Here is an 18,857-nt window from a genome sequence, read left to right as displayed (position 1 = left end):
CCACCTGAGTGCTTTCCTGAATTTTGTATTGTGAGAAGTAATGAGTAATTATCACCTATTCTGCTTAACGTTGATAATTTAGTTCATCTTTGTCGTATCAACCTTCTGCTGTAAGTTTTAAGGAGATGAGTCCTAACTTATGCTCTCCTCATATGGATGCTGACCACCTTTGTCACCTTTTTCTTCCAACAATATCTTGTAATCGTGTTTCTCAGCTCTTATTATCTCAGTCTGAGGAGGAAGAGGGTACACGTGGACATTTGAAATCCTCTGAAGCAGCGAGTGTAAGGTCACTGCCCAGCACTGCGATCCAGCCGCTGCGGTTCTGCTGCGTCGTACCTCCCATCGCTGCAGCGACGCTGCTGCGCCAGCGTGATGCCAGAGCTCAGATACAAGTCTGTTTTATCAAGGTCCCTAATACTTAGAGCTGCCCCTCGACTCTGCTTCATTCTATCTCCAGAATCTGGAGCTTTTCATTTGTTCCTTGAGCGAGGTTTTCCTCAAAGGACTTGTTAAGAAATCAGCGATCTTTTATAGTCTTCAAGCAGGGCACCTTTCGACGCCGACAAAAATAACGAGCGAGTAACGAGGTGGAACGTGAGCCTCAGCCTGCAGCAATGTGTTCATGGGGCTGCTGCCGTGGGGAGCGGCCAAGTGCCAGCTCCCAGATTTAGCCGAGAAGACAAAGAGGAATACGGCGCTATAGGGTTACAGCTGCCACCTGCTCCGCCGATATCCCAGTGACAACTGGGACAGCAATGCTCACCTGTCATCGGCGTGACATCTGCCTGCGAATGAGCACGGGCTTTGTGGCAAGGCGCTTCTAGTTGTCATTATCTAGAAAAGTCAAGATAATGAGGAGCGGTTTGTTGTTAATACAGATGGCTTGCGTGGGAAGACCTTTGAAACAGTGTTGAAATCCTGCTGTTTGTGCTTACACAGAACGAGAAGGAGATAAATAGATCCTGCTGTAGCTGTTTGCTGGGATGCATTTTAAAACAAGCAAAGCTATCAGTTTGATTACCAAAAGCAACGAAGCGGGAGGCAGCAGGGTCAGCACATGGTGGTGGGGGATGGATGGACACTTTTGTTGCATGGCTACAACAAAGCTCCGTTGTGTCAACATCTCTTTTCAAGCTTTCCCAAAGAGAAATAGTTTTAGAAAGGATGATCCCCGTGGTAAATTTGAGAGGTGACTCATGAGACAAGAACCGATCTCCTCCTGTTTAGTATACCAAGGCCTTAAAGATAAATATTGACTTAGCCATGATGAGAGCAGGAAGCTGAGAATATTGCTGTCAATCAGCTGCTAAGGACGTGGCTCAAAGCGCCTGCCTTGACTGAGTCCCCGTTCATTCCAGTTCCTGCTGTCAGGGGTAGAACAGATGAGGACAGGATGGGGCAATGACTGGGTTGTTATCACATCATTCCTGCTGTTTGCAGCTTTGGAGCGTAGTCAGAGGCAATGGAGCTTTCCATTTATTGAGTGCCATCCGAAGTTCGACATCCCAGCTGTGGGACACTTTGCCTCTTTAGGGACCTACGTACATTCTAAAAATCTGGTCCCAGGCTTTCTGCATCTCAGTTCTTATCTCTGCTCCTGGGGCACCAAGGTGACAGATTTATTAAGGGCTGGACGTGATCAGACCCTGCGGCAGGGGGTCTGCAGAGGGATTTGAAAGGCTTTCAAATAGGAAACGTATTTTTCAGCAGTATCTCCAATGCTCCCCAAGGCCCTTTTCACTTCCACGCTACGCTGCCCATACTGACCCTGGCCTGAGGGTTATGTTTCACAACATGAGCCAAAATGTTGACATTGTGGCGTTTGATTATTCCCTGAGTAGTATCACGGGGAGTGTTGTTGACACAAGATATGCAGCCCACAGGCAACTCCGAATAAGGTAATTGGTATTATTGGCTTGAAAAGCAGCCTTCCCAGGGGGGATTAGTGGGGCAGAGCATTACCTGGGGGGTCTCGCACCCCTCGCACAGCGCAGCTGGGCTGCTGTGACTCCTCTACCCGTAGCGTTTCTGTGCATGTTGGTTTGGGTGCTATAATCAGACACAGAGTACATGAAACAGCTCCAACGACATTCCACCAAACCTTTGATACTGAATGGCATGAAGTAAAGCCAGCACAGGGGAAACGTCCTCCTGGGTGCTGCCCAGCCCCGTGCACACACCTTTCACCCCAGTGCTGTGGCACCTCTTCACCACAGCTTCACCACAGCTGCCATTGCAGCCTTTGACTTTCATACGGCATGGCCATAGCGCTTTGTTCCTATTGATGGTGGAGCTAGGGCTGAACCTCTGAAGTTTCTCAGACTATTCCTTTAATCCTGGGTTGAGTCTTCAGATGCCCTGACTTCATAAGGCTATGGTTTGTTTGCAAAATCACACTAAATAAAGCAAGTGGAATTCAGCCTTTAGCCTCAGCTTCCCTGTGCTGAGAAAACAAACACCTGAGTGTGCTCGTGGTGAGAGCAGCTGAGTTTTGCTTCTGGTCGGCCTTTCCCCGGCACTGCTCCTCAAGCGAGTACTTCCCCATACCATTGAAAGCCTGGCTTATTCCTAGAACTGGTTTCAATTCTCTGAAACTGATGGCGTCAGACACTTGCACTTTTTCACCACACCAGTGGAATTCAACAGGTTGAACTGTGCTTTCCTCTTAATGAAAGATAATTGCCTCCTCTGTCCTCCGAATAACCACCGTTTAGCTTGATTTTGGTGAAGCTGCAGTGCTAAAGGAATTTGGCTCTCGGTTGACGTTGGATTTGGTTCATTCCAAGGCTTTATCTTTCTACAGGCATTAAAGAGCACGGCAGGACAGGGCACATGTGTGTTCATGGAACTGCTGCAGTGGAAGCTGTTAGCCCAGTTTCAATGGCTGCTTTAAAGGCAGAGTCCATTGCATGGGAGTAGACTGTTGTTATGCATGAATCATATACCCAAGGGTAGATTACCAATATATATTTAATTATTTTCCTGTACCCTGACACAATTAATTCTTTTAGGTTTGCATACATCTGCACCTGAATTTCGTTAAAGGATGGATATACCTTGGACCGGGATCTTTGGTGTCGGTAAAGAGCAAATGCAGTTGCTGTTGTGAATTTTGCTAAATTTTCAGAAAACTGAATCTGGAATTTGAACTTGAACCTTAACTCAGCTTTTAAAGTAGCCCAGTTCATAATGAATCTGAAGAGTATGCAAGAAATAAAGGCCTAGTATTTAAGTGCAAAGTTAGGGTATTGCAGTATACCGAGGGGTAATTGTATCAGGGAAGGTCCCTGTCTCCGTGATAGAACGACTTCATCCACCCAAGATGTGTTTATTTGCATCGCACTGTTTGCCGGGTAGGCTACTGTTTCATGCAAACAAACCTAATCTGGATTTTAATATCATTAAGTCATCCTAATAAAATTCTGTGTTTTCCTCCTGATCCCACAGTACTTTTAAGTCCAAGTCTTTGAACAGCATGGTGAGGGGAGTGCCCATGTCCCGCTCTGAGACAGCGTCTTGGGACACAACGTTACTCAGTTTTGTGCAGCTTAGCCCCTTTGCTGCTGTTAACGTTTCTGTTTCTGGAGTCTCTGGAAACAGCAACTTTGCAGAATGTGAGAAAGAATCTGACAACACCCAGCGCTCCGTGTTGTTCTCCCCAGGGAGGTTGTTGCCGGTACGGACTGAGAGGAGCAGGGCTGCTGGTGGGGGCAACAGCGATTCCTCCTCTGCAACACGCTCTGTGTCCGCGAGCACCGCAGACAGCAAGAGCGGCAGTTCTGTCTGTTTTCTGTAGCATCCCCTGTGTCCTAGCACAGGTGGTGCCAACTGGGGTACGTACACTTCACCTTCCACCCCGTCAGTCCGCAGCAGCAGTTGTTGCGTTTGCCCCATGCTCCCCTGTAAGAAACCGGATTCTTTTGTGTCACTGCTGCTCCACGATGCCAAGTTTGGCCTCTGTTCTTTATAATTCCAGTGGCTGCAGTTCTCACCCAGCACCTCCGTTATGAGCTTTCCATCACCAGAACTATCAAGAGAAACTTCCTTTAGCATTTGTTTTGGCTGCAAATTCTTCTTGTCGACATGATCTGTGCCTTTGACGCACACCCCGTAGGTCATGGGCAGCATTTTGCTGGACGGGGCAACAGGAACGTTTTGCTCAACGATTTGAGGAGCGTAACCCGCTGGAGCTGCGCTTGCCAAGCAGGGCGGCTGGGGGGAAAGCTGGAGTGTGGACACATCCCTGTGCTGCTCATGGGCAGCTTCTGGCGGACGGAAAGTCCACGGTGGCTCCAACGCTCTGTCCAAGCGTTGGCTGATCTGCGGTAACTGCACGTCCGGGATGAGAAGGGAAGGTCTGGTTAAATTAATGGGCTTTATGATGTGTTCCACTGTCAGCGTAAGAGGCTGGAACGATGAAATCCCTCTGAAGTCCTGTGGAAGTAGATAGACAAATGTGAATTAATAACGAGAAGCTGTGGCTTTGAAGGTTTGCTTTAAGTTCTTTATATTTTTCTTTGGAGAAATATCGGTAAAAGCCAGTAATGACCAACAGGGATCTGCTCTGTTGACAAAAGAACTTATTCTTCTTTTCCTGAGGAATGACCCTTCAAAGGAGTACAGGTATCTGTCATTATACATCATGGCAACTGTGCAATCCTGAAAAGTATAAATCAGATTGCCAGTGGGTCACTTAAAAACTGGAAATGAAAATCTGTGATTTTGGGGGCGGTTCTAACATCGATGTAGAGCCCTGCTCTCCTCTAGGGACAAGACACCCAGTTTATTTCCTTGAATAGAATAACCAAGATTCTTCAAATCTTCAGCTATCTTTGCTGTCTTATTTTACAGCTCCCTGTAACCAATTTTCTCTACCTGTGGCAGGATGACCAGATGTAAACTGCCAGTGATCTGCTGTGGTTGCCTAGACTGTGCTCGTCTCATTCACCCCCTCAATTAGCAATGCTATTTAGGTGCACACACGTAATTCCAAGCCCTTTAAAGATTTGCTGCAGGGGTTTAGGAGCACTTACCAAAGACATAGGCTGCGCGCTGCGTTGCTTGACGTACTTATAGATCCCATAGCTAATTGCAGCAAACACCAGCCCGGCACAGAAGGCGAGTGCCACGAAGCAGTAGAGAAGCCATGACTTGTCTGCTTAGTGAGGAAGAGAACAAATGGAAAATGGAGCTTCAGAGAAAAACTGCATGGGATTAGGTAAATTATGTTATAGGTCTAGTCTCATAGGACTAGATTTTTAAATTAGGAAAGTCAGTGTTGCTTTGATATCTTTAGCAAGACTGTGTTGGTTTATAGCAGCTGAAAATCAGCCTCACCTGCCAGCGTTTTAACCCAGAACACCTGGGCCTTGCTGCTCCTCTGGAGGAGGTTCATGTACACCGTGCCGTTGTATTCCGTGTCGGGGTCCAAGTTGGAAACTTCAAATTCTTTGTTGTGCTCATTCTTGGTCCACTATTTCAAACAAAGGCAAATTCTGTATTTTAGAAAGATTACATGCATACAGCTTCTTCAAATCAGATTGCAAAATTCAGCGTGAAATTTTACATACTAGTAAGGTGTTACAGGACTATAAGAATTCTTCATATATGGAATTCTAAAGATACAAATTGCTGTATTTAATTTTTGCATTTCATTTCCTTAAGACTTGAACTAATGAAGTCATTCTTTCTTTTAGTCACCAGCAGCTTAACATTTTGCTATTTATACATTATCCTGGGAAACTCCAGTTTCCTTTCCATAATTTTAGAGGAATTCTTAAAGTTCCTCTCATCTGCTGAGACTCAAAGACTCTGAAACTTTCTCTTGCACCTCAGAAATCTCATCGGTCACATATAAGCTCTGGTGTCCTTCTCCATCGTATGCAAAGTGTGACTCACAAAAGTCAGCGGGCCTGAGGTTGTGCGTTACCTTTTGGTGTGTCCTTTGGTTGAATATCGTTAAGTGATAATCAACAGCACCAAATTTGCTACAAATGTCCTCTACGGTTAGCTGGTGGTCATCCTCACCTCTCAGGGGGGTGTAGGGGGGCCGGATAAGGAACTTTATGGACCGTACATAAGGAATATACTCCACTGCTGGTGCTCCGATAACAGCTGGAAAAGACAGAATGGGAAGTGTGAGATTAAAGTTGATACCTTACCAGATCAGCTTATACACAGCTTATATATACCGCCACCTTGAAATATTGACAAATGTGCGGGGGAAAATTTCCACCTTGAAATACTGACAGATGTGCAGGGGGAAAATTTCCACCTTGAATTGCTGACCAATGTGCGGTGGGAAAATTTTAGTCACAGAGCCAGTGAGAGAATTGGCAAAGGCCATGTTGTGTGTTTGCATTAGAGCTCACTGAGGGTTTGGGAACATTAAATATCCATTGGTCTGGCTGCTTATCCTCATTTTCAGGAGTTCACATTTCATAGCTTCTGTGACTGTGTTACTGACTGTCCTCAAGCTGCCCAGCATGTCCCTTGCCCATCCTCAGGCCTTCACCCCCTTCCTACCCAGCCCAGAGTCTTGCAACACTGCAGTTCGAAGAAATACCGTCCTAAACATCAGTGAGAGCTGGAACGAATCCCCAGCGAGTGGGATTTGATAATTTCAGCAGCCGTACGTACTCTCTTTTCTGGGTTCGAATCGTTCTGAGCGCACCCAGCCGGAGGAGCAGCCGTCCTGGCCGTTCACCCTCACCCTGGCGTAATAATTCTCCGTGAAGTTTTCCGTTTCGCGAGTGAGGTTGCAGAAACGCTGTGTGATACTCTGGCACTCCTGCTTGTTAAGCCAGGATTTTTCTCCATACCTTAAGACAAAAAAAAAACCAACCCTTTTAGTCTGTTTGGTAGAACAGATGCAATACCACCCTTCTCCAGAATGATCCGAACAGGCTGTTTTGCCAACTCTTAGTAGTTTTTAAAAGCATTATTGCAATTCGCAGGTGGCAGGGAATGTGATGGCCGGGGTTCTTTGCCCAGCTCTGACTCTGAATGATTGCGCACAAGTTCGCTGGAGAGTTTGCAGACTTATCCAAAGCCCACAGAGCCATTTTGTAGCATTAGTTTGATTTCTCACAGCTCTAGTGACTGAACCAGAGGAAAACAATCGCTCTCGTCTGTATTTACAGGTGAAGAAACTGCAGAATAGAGAGAAGAAAGTTGCTGAAGGCAAATAGTAGCTCAGTAATGGAGTAAAGCTGGCAACCCAAGGTGTGAAAGTACTTGCTTAACTGAGCACCAGTTTAATTCTGTGCTTCACTGTGTTCTTGTCTAAGCAGAAGCATTTCCGTAACAGGGGAAAAAGCAACAGAAACAGCAAATTCTACTTTTCTTTCTTGGCACTTCCTCATTGAACGGTGGCCCTCGGAACAACAGAACTCCAAAGAGAAGCAAACCTCACGTACTGTTTATACTGGACGTCAAATACAGTGCCAGGGGGAATATCTGCTTCAGTTTCCCATGTCAGGATGTTCTCAAAGTTTGTAGAAGAAAATGCTGCACGTTTCAGACATGCTGACCTCTCCGCAGTCACAATGCCTAGGGGAGCAAAGAAACTGGTGTTAAAATGCATATTCCAGCATCTCAACCCTGGGATGAATGCGGGTCCAATGCTGCTCGGCCTTTCAGTGAGCAGCAATATCAGGCGTCCCGGTTCCAGTTTGCTAGAGATGGGCTGCAAGGCAGAAGTTTGGCCAGGACAGGAATTCAAAGCATGCACAGATCATTGTGTACAGCTTGTGGATTATCGGCTCATCCCAAAGAAATGTAAGTCAGATATTTTTACAGAAAGACTTCAAAAACTCGGAGTCGGAAAATCTTTGAGTTCCTTACCAGGTTTCTTTTAAAGCAGTTAAATGGCTGGAAAACAACTGGTTTTCAGGGCTAGATTCATATCTATGAATCATAGTATCGTTGAACAGAATGTCTCTGCTTTCTGCCCATACTCAGGGAGGTGACATTCTGCAATCAGTTCACATCACTGAGGATGTGACTGCCCTTCACCTCTCCCCATCTGCGTTTTATGGGGTGGAGGGTGACACGCAATATACTCCGGTGCCCGGACTCTGCGCTGGGTGTGCCCGGGTGAAAACAAACAGTTGCGCTCCCTGCTCGCCCTCTGCCTCTTCCCACAGGGTTCGGCCTTGGGACGCAGAAATATCACTTGGCCCTGGCAAACATCACCTGTCTGAGCTCCCTCTCCGAGCAGAACAACCCCCGATCCACCTGCAGCAAACGTTCTTGGCTGCAGAACAATCTCTTGGAGACTTTGAGCTCTCCGCTATTATGAGAATACACAGCGCAAAAGTTTCTCGAGACTGATTCACAAGACCTTCTAACTTGGGGAGTTACCTTTAGAATCGCTAAGCTCTCTAAATTCAAATTATAGACACGTCCTCAAAGGTGGATAATTTATACGTGCCTCTTGGTTTGCGGGATTGGTAAACACCTTGAACTTGCCTGAGGGTCAGCCTGCACTTGCTGAAAATTAATAGTCCCATTATAGTGCTTGCAAGTGGACACTCAAAATCAATGAGTCCCCGCATGAACAAACGATGTGATAAGGAAATGCAAGCAGCACAGCTTTACAGATGGGAAAACTGAGGACCTGAATGGGGGTGACTTGGCCAAGATCAGGGACTAAACCACACCAGTTTCCGGATCCTTGCTCTGAGCTTTCCCTCCAACTGCCTCCAAGGAGAGCCAAGTGTCAGTAGTTCCAACTAGCGTGCTGTACAGGGGGAGAATTAGGTGTAAAGACATAAATCTGGCTGTCAGGCTTGTTGTGAGTGGCATTTTGGCAGGAAAGCAACACAGAAATGGGCTGAAGCCTGATCCACATTTTGTCCTGACCTCATCTGCAGCTCAACGCTGGGCACGATCTTCCTGGCGAGGCAGAAACGCAGCAGTCGGTACAAACCGGGTGGGTTTCCCTGTCTGGGCACCGTGAAAACTGAGTCACCAATTCTCTGATCATATCAGATGTAGGAAACCTCCGTCTTCCCACATCTATCCATACTAAAACACAGTTATGCAAAGCAGCGTAGTGTAAGCACAGTCAAGTGTGGGCAGGGAAAAACAGGATATTTCACAGTGTGAAAGTCCCGCTGTTATAGAATTTTCTGAAGGCGCCTTCCCTACAGAATAAGATCGTGGATACAAAAGCAGATGAATAAGGTTGCTTGCTGAAAAGCTGACATTTGAAAACATAACAAGTTTCACCCAGGAGTGAATTTGCTGCGTCTGGAGTTGGATTAAATGGATTTTAGGGACACATTATTTGTTTGTACCCCTTTTAAAATCAGGGCCATTCTTGTATTCATTTATGTCTCCGCTTAAGACACAAGGGGCTGATGCGAAGCCCCCTGAAAGCAATGAGTATCCTCTACTCCTGTAGGATTTGGGTTGTAACACACCAGGGGCAAACGCTTTGAAGTCTTTCCTTGTCCGTACTAATCCTTATAGCACTGAGCACACCAACAGTACTTAGAAAATACTGAAGGGAGAGAGCGACACCGAGAACTTTTGAACACCCTCAGACAAGAGCTCATTCTCTGGGTCTTTCAATAAACACGACTGAATTACCTTCCAGGATCAAACAGAAACAACCGCGACCAGTGACAGAGAAGGAGAAATCAGGACTTACCGACCACTGAAAATACAGCCCAGACGCTCAGAAATTGCTTCATGAATAACTACGCGAGCTGCGCTGGGAGAGCCGGCGGTCGATCCTGTGCGTGGGTGAATCACCTTTTACAGGAGCTAAATTCTTGTTTGTGAGGCCGGGTTGGGTTTGTTACCCAGTAACAAGCTGCAGAGCTCCAGTCCCGCCTGCGCTGGGCTCTGAGATCAGCAGCTACGGATCTGCGCGCATGTGTGAGAGAGAACAGGAGAGTAACTGCGATCGCAGCGCTGCCTGCGGAGCCCGCACACCTGCCTGGACAAAGGTGCGCCAGCCCGAGGCTGAGAAAACCCCCAGGTTTTGAAAGAGCGCCAAACATTTTGCCGATAAAAAACTTCCTGCCCAAAAGCCCTCCCCGAGCTTTCTCAGTTTTAGGCCTCGCTTTTCTGGTCGGGTAACTTTGACTTGTTAAAACTCTAGAAATTCAAACCTAGTGCTGCGCATCTACTTGGCTTTATAACCGCTGCAAACGAGACATCCATTTCCTTAAGAAATACTGTGGAACGCGTTCTTAAAATGAAAGTCAGACAAGTGAATGGTTTTTAAGCTCTTATATTGTTCACGCTGGGCAGGGATGGCAGCCAAACGGCTTCGCAGAGCTCTGGGGAGCAGCACTTACTGCCCCGTGGCTTTTCGCAGAGGCCGCTGGAGACCTACGGTTTATTTTTGTGGCTCCTGACAATATAAGGCTCTGTTCTGAGTTCTGTGAATACCATATGGTAAGAACTGCGAGTTTGCGTGAAATCTAACCAAGAAAAAGATACAGTTCCTGTTGCGTCGTGTTCTTTGTTTTTTAGGCTGTTAAGTTACATTTTCAGGCTTTTCACAAAAGAGCGAGAGACATTTCCTTCTTTGGTCAAAAGTGAAAAGTAATTACTTGTTTCCAGGAGATGCGGATGTAGCACCAGCAGGTGTGTGTAACCCCTGAAGAGCTGGCGCAGCTGCGTGCTGCTCGTTTTACCCAAGATGTCCTAAGCGGGCAGAACTTCACCCATACAACCTGCATTTGAGGCTTAGGAAACTCCCTTAGCCCCTGCTTTTGGATTTTTGCATTCCAAAATCCCCGGCTCATTCCTTCCCCATGGTCACAACTGCACAAACCTGCCCTCGGTCCTGGGGTTTGCCGAGGACTAACTGGACCATTGCATAAAGCCGAGGTTCCACCAGAGCAAACCCAACTGGGCTGTCCTGAGAACCATTATTGCTGCAGCCCCAGAAATGCTTTTAACAGAAATATCTGCCCTAAACCTCTGTCCATTCCTGACCCTTTTGCACTGAAAAGCAGGTCTGAGACGTTGGTGAAAGAACAAGGGTGCTGCCCCAGCAGCACAGCTCACCTCTCCACCATCTCCCAGCCTGAGAAGAGCCGGACAAGACAAAGAACTGATGCCAGGCCCTGTTTGCAGAGCTGTGGCATGTCAAAATCATTCTGTACAGGTTGAGCAGCTTTTGAGTTTCCCGTAACTCAAAGCCTTGGGGGGTTTTCCTGGATTGCACAAGAAGATGGGTGGCGATTGGATCTGGATGATCTGTATGTTTCTAAGTGAACGGGAGGGTGCAGGATGTACCTAAGGACACTTTGCAGAGAACAGGTAGGAAATAAAAAAGGAAAATTCTAGTTGATGAATCTTTTCTCCCACCTCCCCTTTTTATTGAATTGAGGACCTTGATGAGTCTGTCTTGCTTTCCTCTTTCAAAGCAATTCCCAACCCCTCCTCTTTCTTATATTGTTCTTCCAAGTCTCTGAAGGCATCAGCTTTAATACCCTCCTCCTACATCCTTCCCTCATCTGAGACAACTCTGTTGTGTGTCTCCCTCTTTAATTTAACACTTTACTTTTCTGCGTCTCCTTTTACTGGAATAAAATGTGAGGCTGTGTTTCTCTGAGATGTGAAGAGCGCACATTAAAAATACACTGAAAAGATCAGTATTGCCCAGTCAAAGGAGGATTTGCCTCCTGTGCCTTTTGCTGCAGGACTTGCAGTTTCATTCTTTGCTCAGAGATGGTCACAGTCCTGCTCTTTCAGGGACCAGAGGGTGACCTGGCTGGGAGGATTCCACTCAAACCAAAGCATTAGGAGTGGGAAGCCCATGTTTTAAAATGTAATGTTTTTCAGGATGAGCTGCAGTCACCCTTTGTACTTCTGGGAAACCTGAAAACACACACACACACGTGGAGTTATATACGAAAATATTATTGCATCTGTGTCAAGCAGCTCTCAAACAATCTGCACAGCAGGGAGAAATTCAGCTTCGATAAGTACACTGGTATAAAAACAAAAATAAATAAATAGCAGGCATGCCGCACATTTATCACAGAAGGTGATCTCTGTGCCTTGAGATCTTTTCATCCCGCAAAAGCGAAGGTTGTTCAAAGTCTCTGTGTGGCACTTCCAGTCGAGCAGGGGCGCAGTTTTGTAGCTTCGGACAAGCAAATGTAACGTTAGCGGTTCATCCTGGTTCGAAACCAGCGCGCAGGCACATCGCTCGCTGATGGTTTCATGTGGGTCCGGGTTGTGGTTTTGCTGTTTCAGAGGTGGGTTTGCCTTTCGTAACTCGCATGGAAAAGTGACTTTGCTCTCGCGTCCCAGGCGGACACAAGACACTGCGTGTTCGCTGGGTGACACCGGCAGTGTCACCGCGTGTCTCACCCTTGGCCGCCTTCAAATTGAGTGTCTCATACCCGAACCGTAACACCTTACCACAGCTGCCCCTGCGCAGAGGGACAGTGAATGTGCATTAGTTACTTAGCAGTAAAAATACACCTTTTATGACCCTAAAGCCTTATACCTTGATAGGCCAGACATCAGTGGAAAAAACTGTCTAGGTGAATAAATACAAAAAGCACCACTATCAGTTATTTGTCCTCGTTTCGCTCTCCTTGTGCGGATATCTGGAGCTCTCTAGCGTTTTCCAGGCGCAGCACAGAACTGCTAGGACGCTCTAGCTCCTCCCCATGTAATGTGCATGCTCATAGCCTTTGAATTTAAACTTTTGATCGTATTTTTCTTTCATAGTTGAAGTTCCAAATGTGTCACTTAGCACCGTGGGTGCTGGAGGTGTCCCTTCTGTAGAATTATCGCTGTCACAGTCGCTTGCGATCCCTTCATCTTCTGCCACTTGGGATGTTTGGAAGGAAATGAGCTGCTGGGTGCTGGGGTCCTCCCTGAGCTGCGATATCTCTCCGATCCGGACCTGCGGATCCAGTATTGATTTCTGGTAATGCTTGGTGAGGCGATGAGCGTTCCTGTGCAGGTAGTGGCCCTCGGCTGGAGGTTTGGCACAGGTCCCCTCCGCCGGTGTCTGTAAAGGGGTCACTTCCAGGTGTTCATCCCTGTCTGTGTCCTGCTGTCCATGTTCCCTGGGACCTGGGAATCTCACATCAGTGAGAGATATTCTTCCCAAAGAGGAGCTGCGAGAAAGGGACGCCGTCTCCGTTCCTTGGGATCCGGAGGTGTCCACCTCATTCTTGCTCATTGGAAAGAAGGAGAAGCCCAGGGTGCTCAGGTCAAGCACAGACTCACTGTCCACAGAGAGATCTCCGGATCCCAAGTCCAAGCCAGTTTCGTCCTGAGCTGCTCTGGATGGTTCACAGTTGAGGTGTCTCTTTGGAAACTGAGGCATTTCAGTGTATGGGATGAAAGTACTGCTGTCCTCTTCCTCCTCTGATGATGATGATGATGATGAGAGGAAAGAATCCGTCCTTGGTAGGTTGTTTCTTGCTGAAGTTTTGTTTGTCTTCCTTTGGGACACTGGCTGCTCTGTGCAGATAAGGTAGTCCCCGAAGGATTCCTTTTCACTGGGCTCATAGTCAAAGGCTGCTCCAGCAGCTTTTAAAGAAGAGAAATCCTACCAAGGAAAAGAAACAAGCCACAGATCAGTGAGTTAGCGATGCTTTTTAAAGAAAGGTTTGGCCATAGGACGTGCCAGAATGAAAGCTTATTTATCGTGGGACTTCTGAATGCAGACCTGAGAAGCACAGACCTGAGAAGCACAGAACTGTGAAGCACAAAACTGCCCCATTTCTCCCCAGTTACCCTCTGAAAATCATCAAGACCGAGTCAGGACGCAGCGTTTGGGCCGTACCAGAGCGTGGGGCATCATCTTCTGCTCCGCATCTTGTTTCAACCAGCAGATGATGAAGGCGCTTGTGAGGAACATGGTGAGGACCAACACAGGGATGGTTGCAGGAAATGGGAACCTCCATTCCACGGCTGAAAAAGAAAAAGGCAAAAATAATCTCCTGCTGATACATTTCGTACTAATGATGCGGTTTTATACTCTGCTTCTCTTTCAGAAATCTTGGGAAACGTTAGGCTCCAGATCCTTATTTTACAAATCACACAGAATCACAGAATCGACTGGGTTGGAAAAGCCCTCCGAGATTACTAAGTCCAACCCTTGGTCCAACTCCAGTCCGTTTACTAGATCATGGCACTAAGTGCCATGTCCAATCTCAGTTTAAAACCCTCCAGGGCCGCTGAGTCCAGCACCTCCCTGGGCAGCCATTCCAATCCTGACCACTCTCTCTGCACAGAATTGCTTTCTAATCTCCAGCCTCAATTTCCCCTGGCAGAGTTTAAGCCCATGGCCCCTTGTCCTATTGCTGATGCCTGGGAGAAGAGCCCAATCCCCACCTGGCTAGAACTGCCCTTCAGGTAGTTCTAGAGAGTGCTGAGCTCAGCTCTAAGCCTCCTCTTCTCCAGACTGAACAAGCCCAGCTCCCTCAGCCTCTCCCCATAGGGCTTGTGTTCCAGTCCCTTCCCCAGTCTTGTTGCTCTTCTCTGGACCCGCTCCAGCACTTCAATCTCTTTCCTGAGCTGAGGGGCCCAGAACTGAACACAATACTCCAGGTGTGGCCTCCCCAACGCAGAGCACAGGGGAAGGATCACTGCCCTTGTCCTGCTGACCACGCCAGTTTGGATACAGGACAGGACACCATTGGCCTTCTTGGCCACCTGGGCACACTGTTGGCTCATGTTGAGCTTCCTGTCCGTTAGTCCCCCAGGTCCCTTTCTGTCTGACTGCTCCCCAGCCACTCTGTGCCAGCCTGGAGCAGAGAAAGGACGACAGACTTGCCTGAGATCAGACACTAAGTCAGAGTCACAGACAGAAATTAGTGTTGATACCAGCCAGTGCTTTACTTGGAGCAGGTATAATATAATTAATATAATTTTCAGGGTGAATTTGAATATTACCAAAATTCTATTGTAAGCATAACCCAGGTACAATATTTCCAGATTTTCAGAATGTATTTCAAGGTTGGACTTTTTAATAAAAATGTTTCTACCGAAGGCAGAAACTTTCACTACAAAATCCAACTGGAAACCCGTTTTTTTTGGTTGAAAAGCTGATTTTGGTAGAAATCTCTGACTTGCCCTAATCCCATTCGATGTCTCACCACGTCCTTTTCTCGCGTACCTTTGTGGTTTAATAGCACACACACTGGTTGAGAGAACGGGCTGTGCTTGAATTCAACGCTTTCATAGGAAGATCTGGCACTCAAGCAGTAGTTGCCTCTCAGTGCAGTGGTGTCAATAGTCACTGTCTCCGTCCTAAATTTTCTTTCGTATGTCTTCTGTTTAGAAACAAAAAGAACAGAGAGTTGGGAAGATGATTCTTGCATTATTTGGGTTGTTTCTCTGCCTTTTTAGCCCGTGATTTTCATCATGGTGTGGCTGGAAGGTGCGTGGAGAGGCTCTTCATGTCTTGCTGCTCTTTGTAGCAAGAACCTCTGAGGGTCTCTGGATTCTGGGGTGGGATTTGCAGCTGGTGCCGTGCTCTGTTCTGCCATGGACACTGTTAACTGTCCCCAAACGGGTTGTTTGAAACCTCAGATACTGTTATACTGAATATAGCATAGCCACCCCATCATATCTCCCTGATAAAAACAGGAACAGAACAAGAAAGGGAACCACCAATAAAATAAGGATGCTCTGGCTTTGGTTTCTCTCCGGTTTGGTCATTTCATTTTCTCCAGACCCTGGGTCTTGTCCCTCCCTGCCCAGAAACTTTAAGCCCCCGTTTAACAGGGTTTTAATTCCCGTTTCATCTAAGAAGTGCAGCTTTACTGACCTTGTCTTCAGATCCGGCTTCCCAAAGGTTCAAGTCGTACGTCCAGGAGAAACTCTCCACGCAGGCGGCCAAAGGGAAGGAGGCGTTCACGTGGATGACGTTCTCCTTGATGTTCACGTTTAGCACTGGGGGAGCCAGTTCCACTGTAATTAAGTGACCAGACATAAGAATAGTGCTTCTTTGTGTCGTAGCTTCACAGAAGTTCTGCTTTGCTGTGTTCTGTTATCTTGTGATAGACGTGAAGGAAGGAGGAAGGCAAGAAAACACCTCGTTTTTCCCTAGCACACCCCCACTGGAATGTGGAAAGCTTGAAGCCAGTTTGCTCACCCAGAGCACTGATGAGCAATTTCTGACATTGCTACAAAATTCATTTTCAAATAATTGCGGCTTATTGTTTGCGCTCACTGTTGTTCATAAAGCCGCTCGTTACTGTTTCCTTGGTGCGTGATCTGCTTGTTTGCTCGTGCCAATACTGCCGTAACCCACCAGACACTCACCATCCAGATGATACTCCTTGAACTGCGATTCTACCCATGGCGACTGCAGCCGTCCGGAAACAGCTTTGACTCGAGCCCGGGCTTTAACGAAGAGGTTTGGAAGCACACAAGTCAGATTGCAAGAGGTACGGCGAATGTTTTTGCAATGAGGAACCTTTATCCATTTGCCCATGAGGTCCTGGCTAAAAGGAGAAACAAGAACACCGTAATATTAAACACGCTGTTTTATTAGAATTTATGGAGCAAGAGAAGGAAGCGTTTTGGAGGATGGGTACCGCATCTTGCTCAGAGTTTGGTTTTAGTGATAATGACCTGGATTAATATACATGCCCACATGTTTGCCCTGTGCCACACTTGCAATCAAGTACTTACCTTTCGTACCTCACAGTGTATGTCACATCTGGTGGGGAACCTTCTCCCGGCGCCCATGTCAAAATCAGGTCAAAGTCTTTCGACAGTAGAGTAACATCTTGAGGAGGCGGGAGTTGAACACGACCTGATTGAAAGAGAAAATTGCTTGAATGATTAAAAATATCTTTGGAGATAGGAAATATCACCTAGTTTTGACCAAGGTGGTTTCAAAATTTGGGACAGAGCAGCTCAGTTCATCTAAGGCTGGAAATCCGCTATGGAAGCAGGTATGGCTGTGATGACGCATGTTTTCCTCGCCTCTTGTAAAACATCTTCATGTCAACAGCTTTTAGCTTGGACCTACATTTGTGTGAACCATCCTTTCCAGAATATGCTGTGGCTTCCTCCGTGGTCTCCCTGGATTTCTCAGCCCATTCTGCGCTCCCACCTCCTGCTCATCCCGTCCCAGTTCTGCGGAGTCTGACCCCACCACGGTGCAGCTTTTCCTGCCACTTACTGTTTCTAGTAGGTAAATATCTACATTTCCAGCCTTCAACAACACACATTCTATAGACATTTGAAACTGCCACCTCTTTGCCATGGAATATATAATTTTATGCGAACCATTCCCTGTTAAACTCCTTAAAATTTACCTGTGTGTGTCTTTTCCTCCTACAGGCAAAACCACATAGCACAGCAAAATGAAAAGCGGCAGAGACAGCTTTACCGTACCTGTGGCCGGCTGCAGGAAGCACAGCGCCGTCAGGACTCCCACTCTCCAGGTACACATGCCGAAGCACAACTTCTCCACTTGTAATACGTTTCTTTTCTTGCTAGCTTTTCATCCTGTTGGGCTTTTTCGTATTAAGTTGTATGAATTACGGAGGAGCGTGCGGTTCCTGAGCTGCGCACACGCGCACGGTCTCGCTTCCTGGTACGGCCCAAATAAAGCGCTGCACGTTGGATGGGGGAAGGAGAAGATGGGAGAGCGAGTACTGTTGTTGAAAGCAAAAATATCCTAAAGATTGCAGCACTGCGCCCTCCAGTGTAACATAACTTGTCTCTGTTTTAGGCCATGTACAAAAGGAACGCAGTAGAACAGGGCAAGCCTTATCTTGTGAGGCACCTCGATCAAAAATTGACCTTTGGAATTTACCTGGGTGGCTGTGAAATATTAATAGGAATCAAATAAGGTTTTACTGCATGAGCTATCTAATAGAAACCTAGCAATAATGAAAAGCAGTAATCAATCAGGAGTATGTGATATTATGATAGCCTTGTGTTTACAAGAGACCAAGGATTTTCTCTTTATTTATGTTACCAGGTGAAGAATGTTTTTCAGAAGTGAAGGAATTGCCCCACTTTATGGATGGGGAAATAAAGGGCAATATTAGAGAGGGATCTGCCCTGTACCCAGTGTGGGCGAATGAAAGGACCTGGATCCTTCTGATAAATCCTGTGCTTTTGTTGAGTGCTAGTGTTGTGATTTCCCTACATCATAGCTACTAATTATCAATTATTTATTACCAACCTAAAAACATCAGCCAAGATCAGGACCAGTTGCCAGGACTGTGCCAACACACGGATGGTTCTTGGCCCCTGCGCTGCCGCATCCGTGGACACGTTGGCTGTTGGCCTTGACATTTACAGCTCTGAAACTCTGGAGGTGTTTCTGTTTCCATCACATGGTACCTTTTAACTCCAGAGCTCTCCTGGAGCAAAGCTCAGTTCCTGAGTTCCTGCTGTATGTTACAGCCTCACACACCTTCCTAAAGCAAAGCGGAGTCATGGTGACTGCAGTTTTGTTGTGTGTGTGTCAGAAACACAGCAGGAAACATCCTGGTTCGGCCGTGAGCTGCGCCACCATGTGCCCGAGCGTATGTGGCTGGAATAGCTGTGTCACCGCATCCTGTGCAGAGAGATGGGGAAAAACCAGCAATATGAGTTGTGCTGTGTGGTTGGCACAGCTGCTCTCCCATCACAATCACCACCAGGACTGTGCCAAGAGGAAATGGGTCAATGAGGTTACCACACAAAGATAACACCGGCACAGAGAAAAGGGGAATTTCTGGGTCTTCCCCAGGTGGAAAACTCACCAAGCCCAGCAGGCAGCCCATCGCTCCACCTGCGACTGTCACGTTCTGGCTACTGAGTGGGAGAAGAGCTGATGGAGCTGAGGTTTGTGCTGGCAAAGCTTGCATGTTTGCCAGGAAGGTACCGAACGTCTTGTTTCCCTG

The 18,857-nt window shown here is 47.0% G+C and overlaps 2 protein-coding genes across 4 annotated transcripts; both read right to left on the bottom strand.

The window, feature by feature from the left end:
- Positions 1–3,378: 3,378 nt before the first annotated feature.
- Positions 3,379–9,704, bottom strand: IL22RA1 (interleukin 22 receptor subunit alpha 1; the record flags this gene model as incomplete). Its single annotated transcript, XM_082071463.1, has 7 exons — positions 3,379–4,437; positions 5,037–5,158; positions 5,341–5,476; positions 5,933–6,117; positions 6,643–6,824; positions 7,422–7,554; positions 9,662–9,704. The coding sequence occupies 7 exons, from the start codon at positions 9,702–9,704 to the stop codon at positions 3,415–3,417; spliced, it is 1,824 nt and encodes a 607-aa protein (XP_081927589.1). The 3' UTR covers positions 3,379–3,414.
- Positions 9,705–11,774: 2,070 nt separating this feature from the next.
- On the bottom strand, positions 11,775–17,513 carry IFNLR1 (interferon lambda receptor 1). Of its 3 annotated transcripts, none has more exons than XM_082071620.1 (7): positions 17,353–17,513; positions 16,651–16,765; positions 16,270–16,451; positions 15,773–15,915; positions 15,119–15,275; positions 13,784–13,911; positions 11,775–13,546 (listed from the first exon to the last, which is right to left on the bottom strand). In XM_082071620.1, the coding sequence occupies exons 1-7, from the start codon at positions 17,408–17,410 to the stop codon at positions 12,641–12,643; spliced, it is 1,689 nt and encodes a 562-aa protein (XP_081927746.1). In that variant the 5' UTR covers positions 17,411–17,513; the 3' UTR covers positions 11,775–12,640. The 3 variants fall into 3 exon arrangements, with proteins under 3 accessions (XP_081927746.1, XP_081927745.1, XP_081927747.1); XM_082071619.1 differs by having other exon boundaries at positions 11,776–13,546; positions 16,642–16,765; XM_082071621.1 differs by having other exon boundaries at positions 11,776–13,546; positions 16,270–16,447; positions 16,642–16,765; positions 17,353–17,491.
- Between the last annotated feature and the right edge of the window lie 1,344 nt (positions 17,514–18,857).

The sequence above is a fragment of the Streptopelia decaocto genome (genome assembly GCF_964273445.1).
Source record: "Streptopelia decaocto genome assembly, chromosome: 23".
In the NCBI taxonomy this organism is placed as follows: Eukaryota; Metazoa; Chordata; class Aves; order Columbiformes; family Columbidae; genus Streptopelia; species Streptopelia decaocto.
This window is presented reverse-complemented; position numbering and strand designations above follow the sequence as displayed.